General features: G+C 37.7%; 1 protein-coding gene across 5 annotated transcripts in view; it reads left to right on the forward strand.

Annotated features, from left to right (window-relative positions):
* Positions 1–151: 151 nt before the first annotated feature.
* LOC104013046 (serine/threonine-protein phosphatase 4 regulatory subunit 1) overlaps positions 152–27,873 on the forward strand; it is a 43,343-nt gene continuing 15,621 nt past the window's right edge. Inside the window, exons 1-20 of one of the 5 annotated variants that reach the window (XR_015702925.1) lie at positions 156–284; positions 405–449; positions 6,708–6,840; positions 7,201–7,307; positions 7,932–8,074; positions 9,166–9,312; positions 11,751–11,858; positions 12,981–13,046; positions 13,617–13,775; positions 14,296–14,483; positions 14,849–15,285; positions 17,142–17,374; positions 18,444–18,536; positions 19,062–19,247; positions 19,538–19,699; positions 20,329–20,429; positions 21,607–21,727; positions 22,447–22,581; positions 23,343–23,484; positions 24,495–24,611. Coding sequence is in view for 1 of the 5 variants with exons in the window: in XM_087749589.1 (XP_087605715.1) it covers positions 278–284; positions 405–449; positions 6,708–6,840; positions 7,201–7,307; positions 7,932–8,074; positions 9,166–9,312; positions 11,751–11,858; positions 12,981–13,046; positions 13,617–13,775; positions 14,296–14,483; positions 14,849–15,285; positions 17,142–17,374; positions 18,444–18,536; positions 19,062–19,247; positions 19,538–19,699; positions 20,329–20,429; positions 21,607–21,727; positions 22,447–22,581; positions 23,343–23,484; positions 24,495–24,649 (2,868 nt within the window). In the remaining 4 variants the exon portion in view is untranslated. Of the gene's footprint in view, positions 285–404; positions 450–6,707; positions 6,841–7,200; positions 7,308–7,931; positions 8,075–9,165; positions 9,313–11,750; positions 11,859–12,980; positions 13,047–13,616; positions 13,776–14,295; positions 14,484–14,848; positions 15,286–17,141; positions 17,375–18,443; positions 18,537–19,061; positions 19,248–19,537; positions 19,700–20,328; positions 20,430–21,606; positions 21,728–22,446; positions 22,582–23,342; positions 23,485–24,494; positions 27,679–27,873 lie in introns of those variants that run through there. The other 4 variants (XR_015702926.1, XM_087749589.1, XR_015702927.1 and 1 more) reach the window with 4 other exon arrangements.

Here is a 27,873-nt window from a genome sequence, read left to right on the forward strand (position 1 = left end):
TAAACCTTCCTCCTCAGGCTCCGCGGACGCGGCGCCATCTTGGGCGGCCCGCCGGGGTCACCTGACTACACCCCCCGCCCGCCGCCGCCGCGGTTTTCTTCCCTCTCGGGAGGCGACGGCGGGTGCTGAGGGGCGATTCCCCCCCCCCGGCAGCGGCGGTTTCTTAAACCGGTGGCGTTTCGGCTGCGCGGGGGCTGACCCGGGGGCAGGAAGTACCGGCGGCTCCTCCCTTTGCCCTCCCGCTCCCCTCCTCCTCCTCGCCCATGTCCATTCCAAGATGGCCGGTAAGTGGGGCCGGCGGGCGGGCGGGGTGTGCTGGGGCGGCTCACCCGCGGCTGCCGCCGGCCTCGGCGTAGCCCTCCGAAACCAACCCCCCGGTATCTCTCTTCTGCTTTTGTTTGTAGGGATCCCTTTGTATTTTGTGGATTTGCAGGATGACTTAGATGATTGTGAGTAACTGTTTTTTATTTTTCTGCTCCCTGTTTAGGCCCTCCCCCGCGCTCCCACCCCGGGGTTCTTCTGTCGCCCTCTCTCTCTCCGCGTTTGTATCTAGGCTAGGGCGAAGGGAGGATTTTGAGGCTGTTTGCACTGGTAGGCGAAGGCTCATCGGACGTTAGGGCTCACGAATTAAGAGCGTGTTCGCGTGTCTGCAGGAGCGCGGTGCTGACAGGGGGAGCGGGCTCGCTCCCTCCCTCAGCTGCAGGCCCTCGCCTCCCCCGTGCTTCACAAGCCTCGGAGTGGCGGCCGGCGGGTCGAGCCGTCGAAGGGCGGGCAGGCTCTGCAAGTGGGGCCTGGGGGGGCCAGCTGCCGTCCCGCCGGGGAAGGGGGTCCCGCGGGCGAGGGGCAGGCCCCGGGCGGCGTCTGGAAGCCGGCCTTCCGAGAGACCATCCCCGCGGGGCCGAATGGCCGCTGGACGGCTGGGTCGGGTGTAACAGCACCGCCGACAATGGCCCGCCGTCGGTCTCCAGGGGAGGAGAACGGGCCCGGCCGGCGGTGGTGTAGGGATTAGCTCCGCTCTTGCGGTCGGTGAAATTAGCCTGGAGTAGCCGGGGGATTTCCTGACTGAGGTAGCTCAAGTAGGTGAGACTTTTAAATGCTATCTTTTAAATACTCCTTGAAAATGCATAATAGATGGATTCCCCTCCACCCCTAATCTAGCACGAGCAAGCTAATGTAGGAAGAAAGTGGTCTTCAGGAACACCAGGGAAAATGTTAGAACACAGGTGAGATCTAAAGTATTCCCTCGGAAAGACGTGCAGAGACATCGCTTCTGAGGGCAGAAGGTCGTTCTGTGGGATCTTGTTAGTTGCTGCTCTTAGGTGTTGTTGCTCTCAGTCTTTGAGGTTTCTGCATTTCACTAGTGGGTAGCAGGAAAGAATGATGTGTCGTTTGTATTTTGATTAAGTTTTAGAAAGAAAAGTTTGGGATCTTTTGTGATGTATAAATGGTGAGATTAATTGTGTATGTAGCTCTTGGTTGGGTTTATGTTTGTATTTTTGTGTATTGCAAAATATCTTTAACGTTTCTCTTATACAGGTAAATTGTAACTCTGTCAGTCTTAATTAATTTTAAACTGTAATCAAAAAGCATCCCCCTTCCTTAATGCAGTTATCTATTTGAAAAGCTAGAAATCTAAAAAAATGTAATAAGTGTAGAGGGATAGTACCTTGAAATACACATATTTAATACATAAGGACTTAAAATTTTGATAACAGTGTAAAAAGTTGCTTAAAAACAGGTACTAAAAATTATTGCTTGCTGCAGTAAGTAAATGTAAGAAGTTTGTAAGAAGTCATCACCTAACATGACAGAAAGCATGTATGTGTTGAACAAAATTTAAGTTAGAAAGAAAATAGCTGATACATTTCAACGTGCTTATGCTGATTTAAAGACTGTTTTGCAGTGAGTTCCTCTAGCGGAAAAGCTGCAACAGGTGTTGCTGTGGTATCTTACTTAAGTGTTGAAAATATCTTTCTGCCCTAATTTAAAAAAAAAAAACCAAACCAAAACAAAAACAAACAAACAAAAAACCACAAATGAAATCCTTGATAGAGCTAATGAATGCTTAGCTATTTGAATTGATTGGGTCTTTCTGGATTGCTCCCAGTTCCCTTTCCAATTTTCTTCTCTCTGTATTAAGGAGAAAAAAAAACCCCAAACCAAACCAACACTAGCGTGTCATTTGAGTTCTGTTTACTGAGTGTGTAAAGTGCAAGCAGTGGAAATAAATGTAAACTTCCTGTAGCGTTCTGTTATGGGTCCTGGCCTTGAACCAGGGTGACCATTACTAGGAGTTAGGTGTTCCTTCTCCGTTAGTGTTCAGTCGTTGGCTGTTCTGTTGAGACTCTGGGTAATGGATTTGTCTGATAACTCAATTAAGAAGTTTGATGCTTGTAGGCAAAACTCTAGTTTGAGTTAATAGTTAATAAAAATGTTCAGATAAAGGAAGCTTTGCCATAAATAGTAGTTAATAAGTTTTTTATATGGGTCACTTAAAATTTAGGTAAAAGAAATTATCAGTTTCAGGATGAGCATGTAAATAAAGGGGTGTGCATTTTAGAGCATCATTGAAATCTTGTTTTATGGTTCAAAAATATTCTTTGATTAAGTTCATTAATTTGACAATGCAGTTAGAATTATGGTATTTAAAGCTGTCTTCTATTTGTGTTACAGCAGAGTTCAGACGTCCCATCTAGACTGAGATATTGTTGTGCTAATCCCATGACTAGTCTAGCAAAGAGTTCATGATGCATTTTAGGAAAGTATCAGTGAAATAAATAATTGGAACTGGATTTTTACTTTCTCAACTAAATTGATAAAATACTGTTATGCACCTTGAAGATCAATTCCATTGAAACAAACAGAGAGACTGGGGGATTCCTTTGAATTTGGGGAAGAGGTGTAGTAAAATCTACCTAAATTCATTGAGTACAATTTAAAACTTGGTTTTTGTAAGGTGAGTTATTAGATCATCTAGAAAAATAATTAGCTTAATTATGCCCTTTGTATAATAAAGAAAATGTATTTTTAAAATTGTTTTTCCTTCTAAAAACAGATGGAGAGAAAATTACCTCCTTGAGCTCGTGAAATCATTGCGCTCTGCGTTGGTATTTACTATTTTGTATTGGCAAAAGTGGATAGCGATACTAGCTAATGATGTTGAATTGCATAGTTAAAACCTGTGACCCTGTAGGTGTTTCTTATAGGCTCTAAGTAGCTTTTGAGTCTAGGTCAAACTAAGGGACAGCGAATGCAAGTTCAGCTGTGAATACCGTCACATTTATTCTTGCCTATAGGTGGACAGATTTCAAGCTTGCTTGTTTGATATCGTTAGAAGGAAAAATACTGAATGTTTGATTCACCTATGAAAGAATATTAGATAAGTTAAATACTAGTGCATTATTTTTCTGTAACTTACTTTCTAGTACTCTGATGTATTCTGAAACTTGTAAGTACCTATGGCTTCTTATTTTACGGAAAAAGAAAATTAAAATTTTTGAGAGAAGACAAAATGGATTCTGCTGTGACTATTCCTTACTTATGTGTACTCAGTGTGTGGAAAAAATTTGAGGTATTTAACTCTCTTGATCCTGAGCATAAGTAGTTTGCTCTGTTTTCCCTCTGGTCCTAGAAGCACTGGTGTGTGCTTAGCTAATTTAAATGAATAATAGAACTACTCCAAGTAGTAAAATTAAGCATGTTCATCATGTATACAAAATTAGTCCCAGGTGTAGTATTGTAGTCAAACTTAGAATTGAGATTTACTTCATTGTCATTTGAATTGGTAGGAATTCTGAAATATTTGAAATGAACTGATGAGAGCCTTCATTTTTAAACTGTTTCTTAATTCAAGAACAAGTGAGCACTAGATAAAGTTAATGGCAAGTGTATTGTTTTTTATTTTTTTAAGCCCTAATAAATCTTGCTTTGTATAACAGGTGGCTAGGCTCAAAAATTAGCTAGTGAAAGAGTGTCCAATCTGTGTGGATTTTAAAATATTTATATTATAATCGTACAGATATAAGGATGGTCAGAGTTGGGTTTGGGTATGGAGAGTTTGTTGCAACCTCAGAAAGGAAATCCGCAATCCTGCATACGCTGTATAACTTCCCGTGGGCTTTCAGTGGCACAGTAGATTTCTTTGAAGCAGCAAATACTGGATGCTGCCTCTTAAGAAGTATCTTACTATGCTTGGTGGGAAAGCTAGCCCTAGAGCATGTGGACAGATCAATCCCAGACAGATCTGTGTAATGTAAATTATATACACTTGTGCAGATAAATGTTTTCAACCTGACAGAACTTAGAAATAATAATCACCAGTTGAATGGAAATAAGGGTGTCAGTACAATATGTAGTCATTATAAAAAGCCATGAATAATTAGCATATGTTTCTGATCATGTAGCTGTGGGTTCACTTGTAGTATCTGTGTATACATTTGAAATGTGAACATCTAGTCTAATCCTACAGTTTTCTTCTGTTTGAATCCCATTGAACTTGTTGGTCAGAGCATATTGTCTGCAAGAATTGCAGAATTCAGAATTTCTCTTGTCTTTTAATTCAACTGGGTTCCTTGGAGAAGGTGTGCTTTCTTAAACCAGTCTGCATTTTACTTTTTTCCCTGAAGACCCAGGTATAACATTTTGGTCCAAGTATGTTCAGATGATTTTGTCTTTAAATGAGCTGTATTTCTGAGAAAGTTTTGGCTCATGTTAAGTAATTGTAAAGCAGAGTTTTATATGTGAAATAGGAATTTTTCTGTAATTTTTCTGTTCCTCTCAGTAATAGAGGATTTTTTTTTTAATATTAAAAGTGATTTATAATGGGTATTAATGTAGTTTAGAGCCAAAGGTCTTTGTGTTGGGTCTCAGATTAAGGGATTCTTTAGGAAGAGTGTTTGTAATATAAAACTGGTAAAATAAGAGTGAGGGTAGAGCTGAAGCTTAGTTATCCCGATTAAGGTATAGCCACTTCAGTCCTGAAGAAATTGTTATATTGGAGATCATGGAATTACATATACACATAATTTAACCCCCTGGCAGTTTCAGAGTTCATTATGAAATAACAGACTTTCCTTCAAGATGTGCAAAAGCTTTGTACTAATTGGGATGACATATTGGGAAGGACTGTAATTTTTTTTTTTTTTAATTAAACCAGAATGCTGAAGGTCGGGATTTTGTATAGTACTTTACATACACATTTCTTAATCTTCAAAGTGTGTCAGTGGGAGAGGGGATTCCTGTTCTTCCCATTTTACAAATGGGAAATAAATGCTATAAATGCATAAGTGCTATAAATGAAACTAGTCCTGGTTTGCTTTCAGCTATTTGGCCAAAGCTCTGCTGTTTTTTAATATGGAGGCACCCTCTAAGTTGCACTGCCCGAAGACAGGAGGTCTCTTCCTGTAGATGCATAACCTAGAGTGCCTAGACTATCGTCTCATAGGCACAGTTTCAAATAAAACCTATTTGGCTTGTCATTGTGCTTTCAAGTTGTTACCAGTTTTGTGCTTGCTTTACTTATTTAAATACCTAACATTGTGTCCTGCCAAGACAACAAGCCAGTTTCTGACTTCAGTGGTTGTCACTCTCAACACATACGCTGGTTTGAGAGACTACTGCTTGCATCTGAGAAGCAGTATTGGCTCAATTTACATGGAGTTAAGTATGATCACAGTTGCTATATTACTTATGTGGATGAAGCGTGCATAATTCTAGGATTGCTTAATTGGGAAAGTTATAAACCCAGAGCAGGAATATCAGCTACTCTAGTGCAACTCTGTGTGGATTTGGTTGCTGTATGTGTTCCTATATCCATGGCTGAAATGACGGAATTTGTGTTGCAGGCAGGTTATTTCACTGCCTTTGTTTTAAGGTTGAAAGATTAAAAGAAAAATTTGGCAGCAAAGTTATTCTATTCCCTCTCCTCTTCACAGTCTTACTTTTTGCTTTTAATCTGTAATCAAGTGCACATTACTGGGTTACGTGATTGTAAGACTTAGTGGGGCAAATTTTAACAGTTGGTATGGTAATATTTGGTTAAAAGTCTCAAGCTGCAAATACAAAAAAGATTTAGAAAAGAGTAGGTTTGCATGGGAAAGTCTGTAGTTGATAGGTCTGTAGTAGAAAGCTCCCAGTATGTTCACAAGTAAGGTAAAGTTGAAGTTTTTCCGAAGTTACCAGTCTGATTTAGATGTATGGGACCCAGTAACTACAGTGAGAAAAACATACCTTGGTAGCTTTGAAACAGACCCAAGAATTTTGTTTTAAAGCAATACAGTTTGGGATTTTCTGTCACTGTTAAAAATTCAATTTCTTTTAGTGGGATGGATTTTCCTTTTGAATTTGTCTGTTAGTTTGTGGCATGCAATTTTGTCAGCTGAGCCCTCTTAACTCATAGTGCATGTGGTTAGTCCACTCAAATTGCGAAGTAAAATGTGTTAAAAGCCAAGGATTTTATGGCAGTTGAAATTAATTGAATTTCAAAGCTTGACTTTACAGGTCTATATGCAAGTGTTGCTCTTGACTTCATTAGGTACAACTTAAGATCTTTTTGTAAGCTGTTTCCAGTGATGTACAGATGCTTTTCCTTTGAAGACTAGCTCTAAAAAGAAATAGAGTTATTGGTATAGTGTATTTTACACTGCAACATCTCTTGCTGACTCTTGGATTTATTTTTTTTTTTTGGGTTACTCTTTTTGTCTTTCAAGTTGGGTTTGAAGATTATGGACCAGACTGTGATAGCATGAGGATAACAGCATTTTTGGATATTCCTGGACAGGATAATTTAACTCCACTGGCTCGTCTAGAAAAATATGCCTTCAGTGATAACATATTTAACAGGTAAGGGTACAACAGCTACACTTGATAACCTGAGTCTGATAGCGTTGTGGATGTTAAGGTGTCATAACTTCTGTTATCATTCTCCTAAGCACATGCCTAATATTATTTCTGTTTGAATAACTTTTATGTAACATTCCCATAAAAAGAGGTTTTCAGTCTTGGTCATCTGAATAAGATTTCTCAACTCGATCTTTGTTTTGTTGGGATGTGGAGAAACTGTATAACTGATATGTCTGAATGTTCAGAGAAGAGCTTGATCTTTTTTAAGGTGCCTGTTGACATTTGGTAAGTTCCCCTTGCATCCTATCTGCATGTCGTTGGCAGCATATTAAGGCAATTAATGTGTTGTTCACTCTGCAGGCAAATTATTGCCAGAGGTCTTTTGGATGTCTTTCGAGATTTCGGTAACAATGAAGAAGACTTCCTGACTGTAATGGAAATAGTGGTCAGGCTCTCTGAAGATGCAGGTTTGCAAGTTGTTTGGGTTTTTTTTGGTTTTTTGTGTGTGTCTGTCTGTGTGTTGTTTTTTTTTAATTTTTGTAACTTATTTTCCATAAGCTGCAATATAGAAGGCAATAACTTTCAATTTTGAGAAGGCAATGTGTGAACTAAAGACAGGAAATCATCTAACAGCAATATCTGTCAGTGAAAATGAGATTAATGTTTTTCTCTGTTTTTGAAGTGTTTTGTATGGTAGGTGTATAAATGAAAGTCTTTTACTTAGGATAAGGCCCAAAGTAATATTTTCAGGGAGTTTGTTACATCTGAATGTGTGGTGTATGTGGCACAGACAGTTGGACGCTTTAATACTTCATGTGCATACATTTATGATGATTGGGTTTTCTAGCTAGTGCTCTCATTTTATCTGGTCCCAAGTCTCTGGATTGTGATGATGTATGTAAGGCTGTTCTATTTTATTCAGCTTTCCTTTAAGAACAGGCAATCTCGGTGGTGATATTTCTTACGTTTTGAGTCTTTTAATTTTCCTCTGTTGTGAAACATTAAACAAAAAAAAAGCTACTTTTTTCTTAAGGTACTTGATCTTGATTTCATACTTACTGATGTAGTTTTGACTTTCTTTTTATTACTAGAACCAACTGTACGTACAGAGCTGATGGAACAAATACCTCCTATTGCCATTTTTCTGCAAGAAAGTCGACCAAAATTCCCAACAGCATTTTTTGAGTACCTTATGCCCATAGTAGTGAGATACCTCACAGATGTTAACAATCAGGTAGGAAAAATGGACTACATGAGTTGAATCATTGGAAATTTCTGTGTGGTTCGGTGAATTTGAGGCATAAGGAAGAGAGAATAGGAAAGTCCATGTTGATTGATACCTAGCTTTTACGTAGTGCTTTGTGTTTATTGGTTTCAGCACACTTTGCTAGGGAGGTCTGAATTTTTTTTTTTTAATACTTTGCTTAGCAGATAATGGGAAACTTACAGTATTTACCTAGCAGCATATTGACACAAGCTGTTACAGGAGTCATGACTTACAAGTCCTGTCTTCATCTTTTGGCTTTTACTTAGTATTTGATGAAAGAGCATCTAATGATTATATTAAACTTTAGTATTTATTATTAGTTCCTTATGTTGTTAAAACTGAGAGGTTTTTTTCTGTGTTGTCTTTTTTTTTTTTTAAACACTGTTCTGGTTTAACCCCAGCTGGCAACTAAGCACCACACAGCTGCTTGCTCTCTCATCCCGTGGTGGGATGGGGGAGAGAATCAGAAAGGTAAAAGTGAGAACACTTGTGGGTTGAGAGAAGAACAGTTTAATAATTGAAATAAATTATAATAATAATAAATTGTAATGAAAAGGAAAGCAACAGAAGTAAAACCCAAGAAAGACAAGTGATGCAAATGAAAATCAATTGCTCACCACCAACTGACTGATGCCCAGCCTGTCCCTGAGCAGCACCCCCCACCCCCCAGCCAGATTTCCCCTTGTTTATATGGTGAGCATGATGTCATATGGTATGGAACAGCCCTTTGGCCAGTTTGGGTCACCTGTCCTGGCTGTGCCCCCTCCCAGCTTCTTGTGTATCTCCAGCCTTCTCAGTCGGTAGAGCATGAGAAGCTGAAAAGTCCTTGACTTACTGTAAGCACTACTTAGCAACAACTAAAACATAGTGTGTTATCAACATTATTCTCATACTAAATCCAAAACACAGCACTATACCAGCTACTAGGAAGAAAATTATCCCAGCTGAAACCAGGACACTTGTACCCATGTGTTCATTGAAAACATACCTTTTGTGGTTCTCCTATCAGTAAATGTTTTTACAGTGATGCACTTTGTTTTGTTTGTTCATATTAATAGGTTAGAAAGGCAGGTCAAGAAGCGCTGCTTATACTGCTAGAACAAGATCTTGTTGCTCAGAGTGACATTGAAAATAAGGTGTGCCCAATTCTGTTGGACCTCTCTGCTCCTGACAGTGATGATGAGTACAAGGTGGAAGCTGTGAATGTAAGTGAATTTGGAAGAAATCTTACATCTTTACTCTTTTGTTTTCTTTTTCAATCGCTTTCGTTCTCTGTCTTTTAGCAGTGCTACTATAAAGCTCTTTCGGAATGCAACAACTTTGTGTGAGATTTCATGAGCATAAAACCCAGAAATTAAAAATTGTACTTGCATTCTTAGTGTCCTGAGAGCTTTACATTAATCATTGAACTTAAACTTTCTATACCATTACTATTTCAGTTTGTTCTATTCCTTCGGTATTTGTTAATCGCTCTGTTGTGAATTGAGAAACCACTGTTGTGATACAGTTGAAGCTTAAGCGTGCTAAACTGTTAAGCCTTCAATCTGTAGGTTTCTTAGTCGTTTTTAGTGTTGAGCACCATTGAAACAATGTGAATTCTCAAACAATTTGAACAGAGTCAGGACTTGATGCACTGGACTGAGAAGTTAAACATTATCTTAATTCAAGAAGAAAGCAAGGGTGTCTTGACTACTGTTATACTGAGTATTATTTATTAATGCCTTTGCCTAAGTGTAGAGGTACTTCGGGTAAGCTTTCTCTAGGTCCTATACCTTTTGTGTGATGAAGAAATCTGGGCTTCTGTGTCAGTGAAGTGCTTGAGGAATCTTTTTGAAATAGTGCTTCTTGAAAATTGAGCTATACAGTGCAGTAATTGGGCAACAAGAATGTTATCGTATGCTTAAAAATGTAAAGTGTCAGATCTTCAAACTTAGTAGAAGTTATTTTCCCAAAATGATGACGGGCTTTTTCCAACAGATGATTGATATGTGATGAGGGGCTTTCTCCTATAGATAATTGATGATATATTGAGTATTAACAAGAACTACCACTCCTTTTCATTTATAACAGTAATTAAGAAGAGGTCCAGGAATAGTGCTGACATTAAATAAAATAAGCAATCAAACCTTTGCTGTTTATGCATTAACATATTTGATTTTTAGTTTAACACAACAAATCTTTAATTTTTATTCTGAATTTTTGAAAAGATCAGGTTTAAAGAGACCATCTTTATACTTCAGGATGCTAAATGATTGTCAAAATGGTAGCAAAATAACTTTAAAATACAGTTGGTTCTTGGCAACCTTGTTTTAATTCTTGTTAAGAACGTTATGTTCCCCAACAGTTTCTTTACATTTGCTCTACCAGGTTTCACAGTAACGTTGTAAAGTATGAATGATGACCTGATCTTAATTCTTAAACATTTTTGAAAAAAACATTCCCTGTCCACTTTCAAGAAATCGGTTGACTCCACAGAAAAGTGCTGGTGTGTAATTACATTTCAGCATGGATATCTGATGCTTGACCTGTAAAATAGTTTTACCAGCTAGATTTTCCTCTTCCTTGTTTGGGAGTTGGGTATTGCTTAGACAGTTTTCCAGGGTGACATTTGAGCACCAGGCGCCTTTTAGGAGTTTGAAAATTTGTAGGAAAGTCCTTGAATGGTGTCTTCCTTACTTCTCATTTAGCAGTCTATTACAAAAGCAAACATTTCTAGGAATAAAGCTTATTTTTGTGGAGGTAGAAAGCTTCAATAATTTTGGAAAAATAAAGATAGAAAGGTGAGCACTGTTAATCTGACAACACTTGTCTAAGCAGTAAACTCCTGGTGCTGCAGGCAGAACAGTTGAATAGAAAGGTGCATAGGAGCAAGTTATCCCAGAAAGTGGGAGCTGAAAGGAAAGGTACAATCCAAACCACCTGATTTTCACAGCAGAAACATTGGCTTGTAATGGTAGTTGAAATTGACAGTTCCTCAGAGAAAGCTGAATTAATGAGCATGTTACTAACTTTCTTTAATTATACTTGATGTGAACTCCTAAAGTTTCTGAGGATGATTCCTGTAAAGTGTGCATTAGCTCACATATATAACTAGTTTGTCTTACTCTCCCTTTTCTTTCTTGTTGTATGGCAAACTTCTAGTTTATCATGTTGTCTGAGCCTATAAAGAGCTGGGGCTGTACTTGTTTTTAAGTATCTGAACAGTCTATTTAAAGCCAAGGGGCTTACTTGCATGCTTAAGCTTGAGATATTTCTAATATGCTTAAAGAGTGTGATTTTGTGTGCTGGCTAGTGCAATGGATCTTTTGTCTCCTCCGTACACATTACCTGCATATGCCCCATTGTAAAACACCTTGAAAATGCATTTATTAATAAAAGTCTATTTAACCAGGTAAAAAAGACAATGAATTATGTGCAGAAATGTTATGTTCAGGCACGGTGGTGTAGAGTGATTTAAAATAAAAGCTATTATTTGTGCTTCACATAAAACAGGTGTATGGAAATACAAATAATGTATAGCAGTTAAATCTATTTGGTAGTTGCTCTCTTGCTCTCGGAAGGAATTTTTAGGAGGAATATTTGGCCGTGCTTACAAGCTTTATAATTTTATTTTCCTTGCACGTATCCCCTTCTTGATTTTTAGATAATCTGTAAAATGGCTTCTATGTTGAGCCAAACAACAGTTGAACACATGCTGCTTCCTCGTTTCTGTGAACTGTGCAGTGATGGGAAATTGTTTCAAGTCCGAAAGGTTGGTGTGTTTTCAACCCTAAACCACTTAAATGAACATGTATGTTGCTGTTCAAATGCCTTCATGAATAATTTAGTCATAACTTTAGCTGATGAACTTTGAAAGAGCCTGGAAGAGCAGTTTTAATTTATTGACACGGTTGTAGTTTCTGTAGTTCAGTAAAAAAAGTAGGTAAAAGTCCTTGGTGAATAGCTTTGGTGTAGCAGTTAAACTGATCTTGCATGTTTAATAGTTTTGCACAACCTTTTTTTTTTTTAAGCCCCTATGCTTGGTTATAGGATGCAAACAAGTTATCTGATCTCCGCCATCTTATTTTAAAACCAGAAATTAAAAAATAATAGCTATTTGAGACATCCTTCCTTTAAAAAAAAAAATCTGGTATTATTGAAAGGAGAAGACTTACTTTAATTTGTGGTCGAGTACAAAAGGAAATTTGTACCGTAAGAAGTCTTGAAATATTTGAATAGATTTAAGGGTCATGCAGAGCTTCAGCTTGGTCCTTAACATAAGCTGCACTTGTTGGAATTTGAGCTTCATTACAGCCTTCTAAATAAGCATATAGAATGAATAAATCATACGTCAGCACAGTCCTATCTCAGATTTTGGCAATGTCTTTTTCCAACATGAGGGAATGTCCCTTTTGCCTTAATTATAGCATTTGTAATGTACTGTAAATGGCACTAACTTGAGACCTTGATTAAACTTTGCTTCAGCAAAGTACTTAAGCCAGTCTCAGCCATAGCAAAGATAGTTCTGTCAGTACATTTAAGTCCTGACCCTCGTATCATATTTTAGTCTGCTTTGGTTTTGACAGCTGCTGTGCAAAGTAATTTAAACTTTTAGTAGGCTTATTGTCCCTTTTAGTGATTACTGAAGTAGATGATGTTCTTCATGTAGAAACCCTTATTACTATTGATTTCAAAGGCATGTGGCTTATGGAAGCTTGCTCTAATGAGTCTTTCCTAGGGATGAGTTAATACTACAGGATGTAGTTACATGGCTGAAATTTGAGTAGTATATTGTGCAGTTGTTATAGGATAAATAATGCATGGTGAAGCTGATAACAAAACTAATGCACTTGAAAGAGCCAGGATGTTATTAATGACTTTTTTTATTTCTTAGATTTGTGCAGCTAATTTTGGTGACATTTGTAATGCAGTTGGGCAAGAAGCCACAGAAAGACTGCTGGTATGTAAAAGTCAAAATCAATTTACAAGGCTTGTATTTCTCAGTTCAAAAGGTTTATTAATGACTTCTTTTATTATCTTCTCTGTAAATTAATCAGTGTGCATGCGTTTTTTTTAAATTGATTTGGCTGAGGCTTTGATTGCAATTATATAGCAAAACCGGGAATGAATAGAATGAATAGAAATGCAAAGTTCTTGTTTTGCAAAACACTTTTTAAAACGTAACTGACAGCACACACACTTTAGAATTACTGACTCTTTCTTCTTGCCGTGAACTAGATGATCAGTCAAGCTACAATTTCAGGAAAAACAGGCCATTAATAATTCTTTCTATTCTTTCCTAGTGCATATAGTTATATATAAAATCCTAGTGAAGTAAATGGGAGACAGATAGTTTTTTCCAATTTCTTCAATTAATATATGTTTTTAGCTTGTCCCTGTTTCTTCTATTATTCACTTATTCTCTCTTGAGTTACCATTGTCTCCAGTTTCTCAGCAAATACCTTGATAGTAAGTTGCTGCAGTCTTTGTTTAGTCTTTAATTCATCTTGGTTTTGCTTATTTTTGGCAGATTCCCAAGTTCTTTGAACTCTGTTCTGATAGTGTTTGGGGAATGAGAAAAGCTTGTGCTGAATGCTTTATGGCAGTGTCTTACACCACATCCCCAGAAGTTCGCAGAAGCAAACTATCCCCGCTGTTTATCAGTCTTATTAGTGACACTTGCAGATGGGTAAGTAACTTTATAATTGATGCATCTTCCCAGGCAGATCATACACAAATAATGGGCAAGTCAGAAGTGTGCTGTAAAAGTTCTCTAAACTGAATTTGCTGAGATTAGAGTCTAATCTACTAAAATCTAATCTCCTCTAATAAGATAGTATCTTATTTTTCCTCTCTCTCTTCCTACTTACAAAAAAACCTGTTGATAGAAATTCTAAGTGTAAACACTTCTGAGAACAGGTTGCTTGTGTTAAGGGTATTAGTTGAAGTAGACAGTGATGTCCTTGAAGTTTATAACTTCTGAAAAATTTCCTTACTATGACTGCAGATACATGCTTAATATTCTAACACCCTTTGCTTAGGTGTCACTTATTTGGTAACTGATAATTGGTTATATCTGGTATTAAGTGGAGCTGTTATAGTAAGAATCAATTGGTTCTTACTAAAAAAACTGAACCAAATTTTTATTTTTCAGCATTAATTCTATGGGAGTTGCATGAATCCTGACTGTTGTCTTTATACTGTCACAGGTTCGTCAGGCTGCTTTTCAGTCTCTTGGCCCATTTATTTCTACCTTTGCAAACCCTTCAAGTGCTGGTCTTTACATTCGAGAAGATGGGACGCTGAGTATCCGACCATCAACACAAGATTCCAATTCCTGTCAGCCAAGCAACAATATAACGTTAATGACCTCCAGTACAAATGCTACATTGTCCAGGTAAAACCATGGGAAAGATGTGGTGTAGTGGAAGGGGGAAGAAAGAAGGTAATTCTTCTATTTACCTTTCAGGGCTAAAAATCTCAACTTGAGAATGTAGTTCCAGAAAAGGTATGAAGAGTGAGGTCACACACCTGTCTATTTGAGTGTAGCCACATTATTGAAAAATTTACTTTGATGGCTTCACAGGAGGGTAAAGGGAAAACTGGGGAAGTAAAGCATAGTGGTAACATAAATTCTGTCTTTCTGCAGAGCAAATAAGCTGTTGTAGTTGATGCTGTCTTTTATGAAGTATTTCACTGAAAAGTAGTGTTACAAAGTACGTTTTAAGTTTTATTTGGATAACTGTGTGTGTCTGTTATCAGTTCAGAACAACCAATGGAAATCAAACCAGAATCATCGACTGAGGAGACTTCAGCTGAAGTTAATACAAAGCTCTCAGTTGAGAACCTAAATAAAGATACACGGGAAAAAAGTTCAGATTATTGTACCAATCCTGGAGAAGATGTGTCTCGATTGTCTCAGGGTGACAAAGTTGCTGCTGGTGTCATAGAAGTCACTAAGGACAGCAGTTTTCCTGGAACGAACTCAAGGCTACAGTCTGCTGAGGATGTATTCAATACTTTTCTATACTGGCGCCTTCCTCTGCCTGATATAAGTCAGGATCTGGAGTTGCTTCAGTTCAAGACTGAAAAGCACAAAGATAGCTGCTCTGTGCCGTGTAACAACTGTGTTGCTAGTAGTGAAATAAAAAAAGTTCTAGAAAGCTTACAGGAGCACATAGATGATCCAGATGTTCAAGGTGAGACTCTAACAGTAAAATCGTGTTTTCTCTAAGCAGGTTTTCTCCTGGCCTTTACAAAACCCTTGACTGTGTTTTAATTGGCTTGGTATTCATAAGATGATGAGACTTCCTTGGGTAGTAAATTACAGTAGAAGGTTATGCAACAGCCTTTTTCACAAGACCTGAGTTATTTCTCGAACAGCTGGGGAAGTGTTCCTAGCTCCTGTTTGCATGAGAAATAATTTGGATCTAACTACAAAAGGGAAACGAGCTTGTTGAAATTTGTTAAAACTGTCTTTAAGTACTGTAACTAAGTACTGTGGTTTTAGGGACAGAGCTACCTGTTATAAGCTGAATTAATCTAATATTTGGTTGAGTGAGAATGGTCCTAATTTCAAGTCATCTTTCCTTAGCCTCCCCATACAAGCCTGTTGATGCACACGCTGAAGTGATGACAGCCTGATAGTGGGATGAATATGTGTTTCCTGGGCCAAATCCCTCTTGACAAGCCTGTCATCCATAGTCAACTCAGTTTCTTGTTCCACTAAGTCTCTTGAGTACTCTAGTGAATTGACAGTTTTCATCTGCCTGTTTATTCATCCCTTCTCTGTATGCAAAGTAGTATCTGCAGCATCATTTCGATTCCTTGCTGTAGTAGTAGTGAGTAGTAAGCCGACTGGCAGCATGGCATATTTAGGTGGCTCCCCATGGCCATTTGGAAAGGTATGAGGAAAATAAAAAATTCTTCACATGTGAGAGGCAATGGATCAGAAAGAAAGAGGAAGAGGTGGAAGAAAAAAAAAATTTAAACCAGTAAAGGGAAAAGTGGAAATTGAAATGAATGAGTGAAAGGAGAAAAAAGTGTAAATGAGTTTTAGAAAGAAAAAGCAGAGAGTAAAAGCAAAAGGAAAAGAGAAAAAAAATTATGTAGAACTGAGACAAATGGTGAGATGTTAGCTTGACAGCTATACAGTGAGAAATGAGGGGTGTGGAGAGGCATGGGAGAAAACAATGAAGAACATTTCCACCCCCCCAGCCCTTTTTATTATGTCTTCAGCTGAACCATCTGGCTTCCTTTCTTGGAATAAGGAGTTGTGGATGTTAGTTTCTGTTTTCCTCCTGTTCTAACTGCTAAAACACTCATAAATATGCCTGTAATCCATTCTTCTGTCTTTTAAAGTTGTCTGTTCCCCTTATTTCCAAAGTATTCTAGTATTCTTCACCTTTAAAGTATGCTCTAATGTTTCACCTTAAGGCTGTACTTGCTGTAGGCTTGTGCAGATGTAGCTATATCGAAGTTTCTGCATTCTGAACTCTTAGTAATGTTCTTAGCAGCAGTGTAGTGTAATGTGCACATTACAGTTTGTCCTGACTTTATTAGTGATGCAGTGGTAAACCCGATCTTTTGTTTTCTACCTGCTTCAGAGATGGTTTGACTAATTCCCTCCTCTGGATAAAGTTTTTCTCAGAAATGTTTTAAATGCACATTGATGCCTTTTCCAAGCAGATACATCAATTAAAGAATATAACAAAAGAATTTGTATTAAAATGTTTGACAGTATGAAGAATAGGAGGTGAGCCAGTATGCTGTGATACCTCGTTACAGGGGTTTATTAGAAATATCTTTCAGTAGTAAAATTGGTACAATGTTTCTGATGAAAATGTTAATACATCCAAGTCATTGCTCTTAATTTGTGATGGTTTTGTGGAAGAGTAATGGGCCTTTCCTTTCAAAGAGCAAATGTTTTTGCTAATATACCATTTCTGTGCAGCTCAGCCTGGGCTTCTTTTTATCTTTAAAGGTTAACTAATTACAAGTTCAATGCTTTTAAGTGCAGAAGGGAGACTAAATAGTCTTCTTTTGCTTTATACAGCTCAGGTCCAAGTGTTGTCTGCTGCCCTCAGAGCTGCTCAGTTTGATTCTGTTGGTGACTATGAGACCAAAAAAATTGAAGAAAGCAGTGGCAAACTTCAGAACAAAACTACTTCAGATGAAACAGCTGTTTCAGATGCTACCTGCAACCAGGTGGAGGAAGATGATCTTCCATCCCCTGCCTCCCAGGATAACACCAGTGACCAGTCTACCACCAGTGTACTGAAAAGCACAGTAAGTATGCATTGTGCTCCATGTCTGAAATGAATTCTTACCAGCTGAAGTACTCTGTGTGTTCATGTAGTCCCTGACATAATTGACCCACTTCTGATCTAAAGCCTTTGAACATTACTACACCATAACTATCATATACTAGTTATTTGAATTAAAAAAGAAAAAGAAAAGCTTTTGAGGGCTATTACTTCTGTTTGCACACAAACTACCTAAGAGTTAAAGTTTTTCAGTAGTCTTGTAGGTTTTTTCGGATGAAATGTACCAAGTCCAGTTTGACCTCTTCCTGTAATGAATCTAAAATTAGTCTTTTATCTCCAGACAGGAGGCTGAATCAGGCGGTGTCACATACACAGTTCCTGGTTACTATTTCTTGATTATAATGTACAGATAGGAGTAACAAAAATTGTTTGCACAGTATTTAATGTTGCTGGAGCTAATTGTGATATATAAAGAAAAACTCTCCCTGTCTATGAACAAAAATTGCATGTGAAACCTGTACGAAAAAAAACGTAAAATACTGTGTGAACTTTGAACTTTGTATGGTTTTGGTCTTTTAAACCTTTTAATTCTTTCGAAGCTTTCTGTTGGTATTTGGGGAGAGGTGCATGCTTCGTAATTTGATTGGCTTGGGAGTTTCCAGCAATATGTTGTAAAATAAGTAAAGCTTTTATCATGACTGACTTGGAGCAACTGCTAAGCTGTCTTGTTTAATATCATTTAAATTCATGCCAAGAATAAAAACTATTTAAGAGCATAGTAAAAGTAGCCATCCAAAATCTATATGAATGTTGGGTTTATTGTGTTAAATTAGATTACTTTTTTTAGAAGTAAGTCTAACTCCTGTTCCCCTTGCTGCTGCTATGGTCTTAATAGTTTTTGCCTCAGTGTACAACTCTGTTGCCTTTTTGTACTTGTATAAGGACAGTGCACAGGGCTTTGCCTGTACAGGGCTTTGTCTGTACAAGGCTATTCTGTATCTGAATTGCGTTGTTCTGTAGTGTGATGCTTTGAAATATCCCAAACAGCAGTAAGTCTAATTCATTTCACTAGCTAGTACGTGCTTTTACAGGACTCGGATGAACAACACAGAGGAACCAGTGTATTTTTAAAGAAAGAGCAAGAAAATAATCCACCATTTGAAGATGACAAGTCAAAATTACAGGTGATTTAAAATAGCATCTAACTGCTTTAGTGGAGTACTGGATACAGTTCATCTTATCCTTAATACAGTGATAGCTTTTGCAGTTGATCAGTTGCAGAATGTGAAGAAATGCTCTGGGCGTTTGTGGAGAATCCTATTCTAAATCGGAAAGCTGGAAAAATTCTGTTGCGTTTTTGGCGCCTTAGAGGCGATCTGTGCAACCAGGGTAGGCACTGATGATGCTGTTGTCACTGGATTTACTGTTTGTCTTCAGCAAAGAAGAAATTCTCAGTGTGGTTTGATGCAACACGTTGATAAAGTAATAATTACTGTTTATTGCTGGCTCCTCTATCCTAGTGAGACAACAAATAACTATAAGGGTCATTTATGCTTTGTAAAGCTAGCCCGCAAAAGGGGCGTCTTGCCACTGTTAGTGTTTTGCTGCCAGCTGGTTGGTAGCAAGAGAATACTGTAGCATAACAGGTGTATTTTCTTTCTGATCTTAAATTAAAGTGTGTGTTTCTGATGTACTGCCTCTATCTATAGGATATCATACCTCAACCTTTGTTAGACCAGTACTTGTCAATGACTGACCCTGCTCGAGCCCAGACTGTTGATACCGAAATAGCCAAACACTGTGCGTACAGTCTTCCTGGGGTGGCCTTAACACTGGGCAGGCAGAACTGGCACTGCCTGAAAGATACATACGAGACGCTGGCCTCAGATGTACAGGTAAAAAAAAAAGTTTTTTAATGATAAATCAGAATTTTCAGTAGCTTTTCTGTTCAGTTTGTTGCACTGAAGTTAAACATCGTATACTTTCTTATAAGGGATTAAATGTGTACTAAAAATATAAAATTCACCATTTAAATCAGACTTCATAAATATTATTAACGTTTTCTACTGCTGTGTAACTAGCCTTGTTTTTTTCTGCTCTCTGAATCCTCACATAGGTGTAGTTCGAAAGCTTCTTTATTTTAGTTATGGTGCCTAATCTAGTTCACTTCTTAAACTGTTTGCAGTGGAAGGTGCGTCGAACGCTAGCTTTCTCCATACATGAACTAGCAGTTATTCTGGGGGATCAGCTAACAGCTGCTGATCTGGTGCCAATTTTCAATGGATTCTTGAAAGATCTGGATGAAGTGCGTATTGGTGTCCTTAAACATCTGTATGACTTTCTAAAGGTAGGAAAGTGTAACTTAATTTCTCAAGATAAATTTTTTTCTGACTCCAGTATATTAAGAGAGTTTTTTAATGAGATGTGCAGGTATCAGTATCTAATTACATGTTTAGTTTTGTGCAATACTGCTGTTTTGTGTGTTTGTCTATTGCTTTTTTAAGGTCCCTCACTTCTCTTCTGCCTCATATCCCAACAAAATATCAAAACTGAAAACCCTTTGTAAATGTGGCTGTAAATGCTCCTAGCTGTTGTAGAGGAACTTATTTTGTGGAGTCCAGCTGGAAAGTTGGACCATTAGCAATTTGTGTTTGAGGCTGGGAGAGAAGAGAACAGATCCTGGTGGGCTGCTACATAATAAACACAAATCCTTAGTTTTTGATTGCTCAGTCTTATGCCCAGAGGTGGTGCTCTGACAGGTATCCTTGCAGAAGTGATGACTTAATGTCCTTTTTTGGATGTGAGTCTTGTGTGTTCAGGCACTCAGCTGGTTGTGTGCAATTTTTAGTAAGCATTTTGTGAATGATCACGTGCTTTCAAGTAGGAAAATGCACATAGGTGTGAATAGAGTAAGACACCAGAGAACAGCAAGTATTGAATTTTATCAGTTTTATACAAGTAACGTTTTTCCTTTAGTTACTTCATGCAGACAAAAGGCGAGAGTATCTTTACCAACTTCAAGAATTTGTGGTGACAGATAACAGCAGGAACTGGAGGTTTCGTTACGAGCTGGCAGAGTATGTAATCTTGTTAACTTCTGATTTTTAATCTACATTACAAAGTTGGAAATAGATAATTACATTCAGAAGTTAGCACACTCTAATTAGGAACTAAAATATTGCAATCATTCTTTATTAATGAACTGAACTTAAGAGCCACTGGCTGTTGGGGAGGGTGTTTGGTTTTTTGGGTTTTGGGGTTTGTTCTTTTTTCTTTGGCAAGTTCTGTTTTAATCAAGTGTGACTGAAACTTAAATGTCTGTGATTATACCAAAATGGAGATCTGGTTTGTGTGCAGCTTATGAAATATGGCAGTCTGATAGATACTATTCAGTGAGATTTCAGATTTTATTCAGTTCTAGACTGCCTTGTAAAAATCAGTGAAATGTATGTAAAAAGTCATTTCTCTAATGTGTATGAAAGAAAAACCAGTTCTTAAAAAATTAGTTTATTCATTCGGTATTTCCATATAACTGGGTGTATGATGGAGACAGAGTAACATCCCACAATTCTTTTTCTGCAAGCCCTGTTGATATTTGGAGCACCCAGAGAATGTTTGTAGGCATAGTTTGCAGCTAAAATCTGACCTTCATGTTTATCTTATTGCTTTGTTTGGACTACTGAGGATTTATTCTCCCTTCGTAGTTTGGCACAGCAAACAAAATCTCACTCCAGTGCGAGACAGTTGTACAGCAGTTCCCTGACATCTAGTGGAGAGCTGTCACGTTGTGGTTGGTTTGTGCACAGCTGCTGGTAACATACCGGCAGTGGTGTGGCTAGAATGAGTTCTGTGCAGTTCTGAGATAGAAACCATTTTCTGAAACGTAGATTTCTACACCAAAGTGAATCTTCCATTTTTACTTTGCAAGAATGTACAGAATATTGGTCTGAAGTTGCAGAGAAACTTCTCATTGTACTTCTGTTTGTACTATGGTATGATTTGGGATAATTTTGATTCACTGGTACATCTAGTGTGGATAAAAGTTTCTCTTGGACTCCTTGATGAATTAAAGCATGTACCTCTTTAATACATGTGTGTACCTTTATAAAGAGAAGAACAAACTGTTCAAGTGCTTTGTAATAGCCATGGTATTTTTGAGGCTCCAGATGATCCTTCCCTGTGTTTAATAGATGGTATAATCGGAGCTGGTTAGTGTTGCACTTGCTAGAGTTAATCGCTTTCTCTGTGTCTCAGGCAGCTGATCCTGATACTGGAACTCTACAATCCCAATGATGTCTATGACTACTTAAGACATATTGCACTAACTCTCTGCTCCGATAGAGTTTCAGAAGTTCGGTGGATCTCCTTCAAACTGGTAGGGGATTTAGTTCGCTTCCTGGCAGGAGAGTGGAAAATGATCCTTGAGAGGGATACCTGAAATGACTTTGCTTTTCTTTCAGACAAGTAGGGTGAATACAGACATGTTTTGATAAACATGGTAAACAATATGGAAAAAAGTGAAATGAAAACTTTATAAAATATTTTGAGTTGTCAGGCTTCCACAGAGAGTAAAATCTTTCTCTGTTGGTTGTATGTGAATGATAAATGTATTTTCAACTGGATGAAAACAAGGATACAGAAGACTTGAGACCTTCCCCCAGTTCTGGGAGGGAAAAATAAAAAAGCTACTGATATTTCCTCAAAGTTGATTTAATTTGTTAGGAACTTCATGATAATGCCATCATCCCATAGATGTCCTGAACGAGTAGAAAGACTTCTTCAATTTGTTCTTTTTCTTTATGGCACTATGGAAAGGGGCATTATTTTAATGGTTGTTTTAATTTCTTTTAGTGTTTTTCATTTCACCTGAACAAGCAGCTTTTTTAAAGCTGATGCTTTCTTTTCTCCAGAATAAGCGCAATAACTTACTAAATTCTGCAAGCGCAGATGATTACACTGAATACAGTTTTTTTGGCGTTCCTTTGTAGGATTCAAATGAAAGGATGCTTTTTTTAACTTTCTAAGGGCTACAACTTAAGTCTCGTCTTCCCCCCCCCCCTTCCTTTTCCCCTTCCCCCTTCCTTTGCTTCACAGGTTGTAGCAATACTACAGAAGTTCTACGCAAACAATGCAAATGCACTGGGATTAAATTTCATTAATGAACTGGTAGTGCGGTTTCGTCACTGCTCCAAGTGGGTTGGAAGACAAGCTTTTGCCTTCATTTGTCAGGTTGGAATGTTCTCTGTGTTTCTCTGTGTACATTTAATTTGGAGCTAGTTTGAGGCTTTTCAGCAATGTGGGCAAAACTGACATTTGGACTCGAACTTTTTTTTTTTGTCATTCTTTGGGTTCTGTGATTCTGTGGATTGACAAAAGACAGTGGCAGAGTTGGTCTGTTCTCGGTACTAGCATATGGCTATCCAGTTTCGAAGCTGTGGTCCTTGTTTTGTTCTGTGCCTCCAGCTGAAATAGGTGATCCTTGTACTTTCTGGTATCCTAGTAGCAAAGTCAAGAATTAAGTTGTAACCTGAGATGGATTTTGTAATACTTAGACATGCTAGGATAAAGGTTCAGAAGAGCTTTTCAAACTACCAATGGGTGCTAGATGCCAGGAACTATTCCTCTCTTTATTTCCACTTACCTACCCCCCTCCAAACCAAAAATGCTTACTTCACCAGCAATGAGGAGCAAGGGCTGAATGTTGAAAGGCAAAAGGGTGATGACAGGCAAGAGAGCAGTGTTTCCTAAAATATAGTTGAAAGTTGTCTGCTCTTGTTGGGTCACCTTCCGATGAACTTTAGAATGGTAAGACATGTTTTCATAACAGTATTTCAAAGATTGTACTCATTTCACCAACATAGGGTGTATATGTTCAGAGTTAAACAGTAACTTTTTTAATAGGCCAAATTAAGGACAAGATGGAAAGAAATGGCAAATAGTGTATTTTTAACATAAATCTTGCTTTCTCATGTTCTGTGTTCATGACGTAGGCCGTAGTAGAAGAAGAATGTATGCCTGTCGACCAATTTGTTGAACACTTGCTCCCCAGTCTTTTAAGTCTTGCTTCAGATCCTGTGCCAAACGTGAGGGTTCTGCTCGCCAAGGCTCTAAGGCAGACGTTACTGGAGAAAGGTGTGGTCATTCATTTCCTTTGAAAGAACTAACCTCTCATGAATGCTGTCTTTCCTCTGCCACCGCAGTTCTCTGTAAATTGGCTCACCTGGTAAAAGGCTGTTTTGTTCTGTTTATACTGGAAAGAGAATTATACGTTGTAATCTGGGATACTGCATTTAAGTTCCGATTTAGGAATGTACACTGTAATGGCTTTTCTGTCCTAGAATATTTGATCATCATCCCTAAGGGGCCTGAAACCGGCACCGATGGTCTGACAGATGTATGATGTCAGCCGGTAGAGGGCAGTGACGTCCTTGTTTATAGCAAGAAGTACAGCAATTACTGGGTGTTGCTGCAGGTGGTTATTTTTGGTACCCGTGATGTGTATGGCAAATACGTTTTTCTTAAACATCACAGTAGATTATTTTGATACATTTCAAACCTTTACGCTAACGAAGTAGTCATCTTTGGGGTCCTTCAGATGAAGCGTTATACCTTTTTCTGAAATGGTTTGCTTTGTCATTTTAGTCTTAAGCTAACAGTTGTACTAGGAAAGAATGTAATTTTGTCTGCTGCTGCAATTTCCTGTTTTACAATTCCTTAAAACCAAAAAGATCAGCTGATCTCTGATTATTCAAAGGAAGATGCACAGAAATCTCCTCTTACCTTTTTTCAGAATAAAGCATGGAGAATGTTTTATAAAACATTGTACAGTGGCAGCTTCCTGAGCTTGCTTTACATACATACATGCTTGCAATACAGTTCTATTTAGGGCCCAGCAAAAAGAGGTTATCTTAGAAATACTTAATTTCTTAAAATTAATAAGTACCTAATAGGATGAGTAAGAAGCAGCATATTTCTCTTTCTCTTTCAGCTTCCTTAGCTTGCTGTAGTTTCTCTAAGGAGCCTATAAATTGGATGAGCTACCCCAGATGTTTTTGGCATCGTCTATATTTCTGCACTACTTATGCCCTAGGGTTTATTCTTTTGGCTTTGATGAAAATTGTTTTTTCCTCCTCTTGTTCTAGCTTATTTTAAAAGTGTCGGCAATCCTCATCTAGAAGCTGCAGAAGAGACCATTCTAGCCCTGCAATCTGACAGAGATCAAGATGTGTCCTTCTTTGCCACCATAAAACTAAAACAGGGTAACATGGACAATACTACCATTGAAAAACAAAACTAATGTGTTGTTCTGCAGTAAATGCTGAACATCTAAATGGTTATTCACTTTGTTTGCAGTTAGTATGAATAATGTGGACAAATAAGAAGGTTTTTGTTACCTGCTGGAGCTGGAAAGGGTCTATTGAGAAACATTACGATGTGCATTTCATGACCACCCTTCATCTACAGCTGTGTGTTTCAGTCTGATATGCATGAGTAATTCCTTTTTTTTTTTTCTTTGTAAATGTGGGCGATAACTCTAATCTCGCCTGCAGTGAAGTATTGTATGTAAAGTCTTACACCATCCGCAGTGTTTCAGTGTAATTGGAATTCATATTTCATTTTTTAACAAAACATTTCCAGTAGTAGAGCGGTCTGCTATAGCTCAAAATGGTTTCTAAATCTTAAAACCTGATTATAGCAAACTTACGCGACAATATTCTTTCCTCACTTTATTGTAGTTTTTGTATTGTTTCAAGTATTGCATTTTAACTGAAAAAAGTGTATATATGTGAATAGGGTTGAATTTTAACAAAAAAACGATGAAGAACTTAATTCTGTATCAGTGGAAAAAAGCTCAAAAATCATTTCATTTTATAAAGTAGTTACTCCGCTAGAATTAAAGCGTGGTTCATTTTTACTTAATATAATGTGATATTTTTCAAAGCACAGAGAGCTCAAGATTCTTTGTATATTGTGACTTTTCTATTAGTTTGTTATTTCTGAGCTATACCCTTACAGGTGTTAACGTGTCTGGTTTGGTTACTGCTGGCTCTGGTAGTGGTAGGTAGTCTGTAAACTTCCCAGACTGAAAATGACTCGTTCTGCCCTAGCAAAGGTCACTTCATTTAGGGGATTCCGTTCCTGCAATATGCGCTATATCTGCGGAAGGGTATTACAGACTTAAGTTTTTGTTTGTTTGTTTGTTTTACCTACACACCTCATGTAAAAAAAACACCTTTTAACTGGTCCAGCATTCGAAGCCTGCTACTTTGTTCCTGAGAAACGAAGCCCCACTAAATTCTGAAAATCCCCAAATAACAAATGTTCAGGGGAAAGGTGGTGACGCAGTTTGCTCCGTAACTTCTGTTGATTGCATGGTAAGGTTTGGGGCAAATGACAAATGAAGGTTAGTGAGATCCTTAAGCTTAAGTAGGATGTCTGCTGTGTCTTTAAACAGTCTTTCGGAAGAGAGAAAGAATATACAGATAGAACACGGTTCTGTTAATAAAATTGGACAGCTTCTGACCAGTTAGAAAAATTATAAAGTTAATATTTTTTGGTGAATCCTGTCTTCTGTTGTGTCCCAAATCTGCAGATAATGTGAGGGCTGGAAAATAAATAGTCTTACTTTTTTAGATTGTGGATTGGAACTTTGTCCTGTTCAAAAACTAATGCTTAAATACTAAAGAAATGGTTTCATATAATAACAGTTACTTTGTCTCTGTGAACATAATACTTTATCGTAAACAGACATGTGTAAATATTTCCCCTTATTTCACTATTATACTAGTAAGTAGTTCACATGGGTGAAGGAAGGTTTTACAGAAATTACTTTTTTTTGGTTTTGTTTTAAATCTGGCTTGCCTGCAATACAGCAAGTAGGTTCCTCAGCTGGGTTCTGTGTTTTTGGAGGGCTCAGTTTTGTATAACTTTAACTAACTAGTCTTGTATGATATGTACAGTATTTGTAACAAATTGTTTTCTTGTGAGATCACAAAATGCTTTTTGGAAGTTGCAGGCAGAAATACACCACTGCTATCACTGCTACTACAGCAAACAGTATAAACTCTGTAAACTCTGCAACAGTCTACATTTAATTTTTTACAATTCTTTTATAATTTAAAACAAATGCTTCTTCAGTACAGACTTTTTATGATTGCAATTTCTTAACTAGAAGACCTCTCAAGTTTGATTTTTTTTTTTTTTTTTTTTTTTTCTTAGTTCTAATATCTTTTTCTAATGCTGGCATTATACTGGTATTTTCTAAGGCCTTTCTGACAAGGTTTTACTTCTGTTTTTTATTATCAGTTCATTAAATTTCTCAGCACTGAACAAATTTTTTTAAGTGTGTGTGTATATGTAAGTATGTTTGAAATGTACTGTATATAAATTAAATACTTTGAACGTTAACCCAACCCAGGGTTCTGTTTGTCAGATAATCTTAAATAGTTACCTTTACTTGCAATAATCTGCTGGAAAACACAAGCTTCCATATGTTTTAGCATGTTTTGTTAGTGTTCACTAAGAGTTTTTAATTAGGATGTGTGTAAACAGTAAGCCACCAGCTATAAAAGTTCACTAAAAGGCTGAACAAAGTTCTTTGTTTTTAACAATATTTTGGTACCTCTCTGGCTCCAGAAATCACGTCTGTTTTAAATGATATGATTTCAGTAGAGCATACTTCTGTTAAAACTCTACAGTTGCATGCACTAATGGGGGACATCGTAGTTTTGGGGTGGTTTTTTTTGTAGACAATGTGCAGGTCTGTTAAGCAGATTTACCCTCTCCAAGGTTTGTCTTTTCAGTTTTAAACTAGGAACGACTTCAGCATGACTAAAGACCGCACTTTACCTCTTGTACTAGGCAAACATATGCAATGACGAGTAGAGCGGTAGGTTCACGTACAATTCTCTGGGTTGCTTAAATTATGCAAAAATATGTATTTTAAAAGCCAGATGGAGCAAAGTTAGGTAGTTGATCCACTTTTACAGCAGCAGTAAGAATATCACTTTTAAACATTTCTAGCTAAGGAACATGAAAATAACGTTAGCGGGTGCAATATTGCTTGGATGCTATAGGAAATTATCGAGCACTTGTAATCCAAAGCATGTTAGCCATGTTGCTTAGAATCCAGGCTCGCTGGTATCCGGTGTGTGGTACACACCTGGCGTCTGTCAGGGTGCTGCCCTAGCAGCAGGTCTGTCTGTGCACAGTGTTGTTTAGAACCCAATTAAGCGGGGACACTCTGGAAGTGTCATTCATTTGTCAGAATAGAGAATCTATGTAACTTTGTATTTATCTCAATAAATCCTGTGACTGTTTTATAAACCAACTTGTGGTAACTGACTTTTGTCATAAACGGGACATGAATGTGTTCTTTTGGATAAGCAAAGGTCTCCTTAGCATCCACACCGTCATCGGTCAAACCAGGGTCGAGTGTGGAATTCATCATACTGGGCAGTAAAACATCCATTAGATGTCCAGAGATGGGAAGTAGCTCGTGCTGTGCTTTTTCCTTGAAGT

Source organism: Nipponia nippon, unplaced genomic scaffold, assembly GCF_047370975.1.
Source record: "Nipponia nippon isolate SJK-2023a ecotype South Korea unplaced genomic scaffold, ASM4737097v1 scaffold_13, whole genome shotgun sequence".
NCBI lineage: Eukaryota > Metazoa > Chordata > Aves > Pelecaniformes > Threskiornithidae > Nipponia > Nipponia nippon.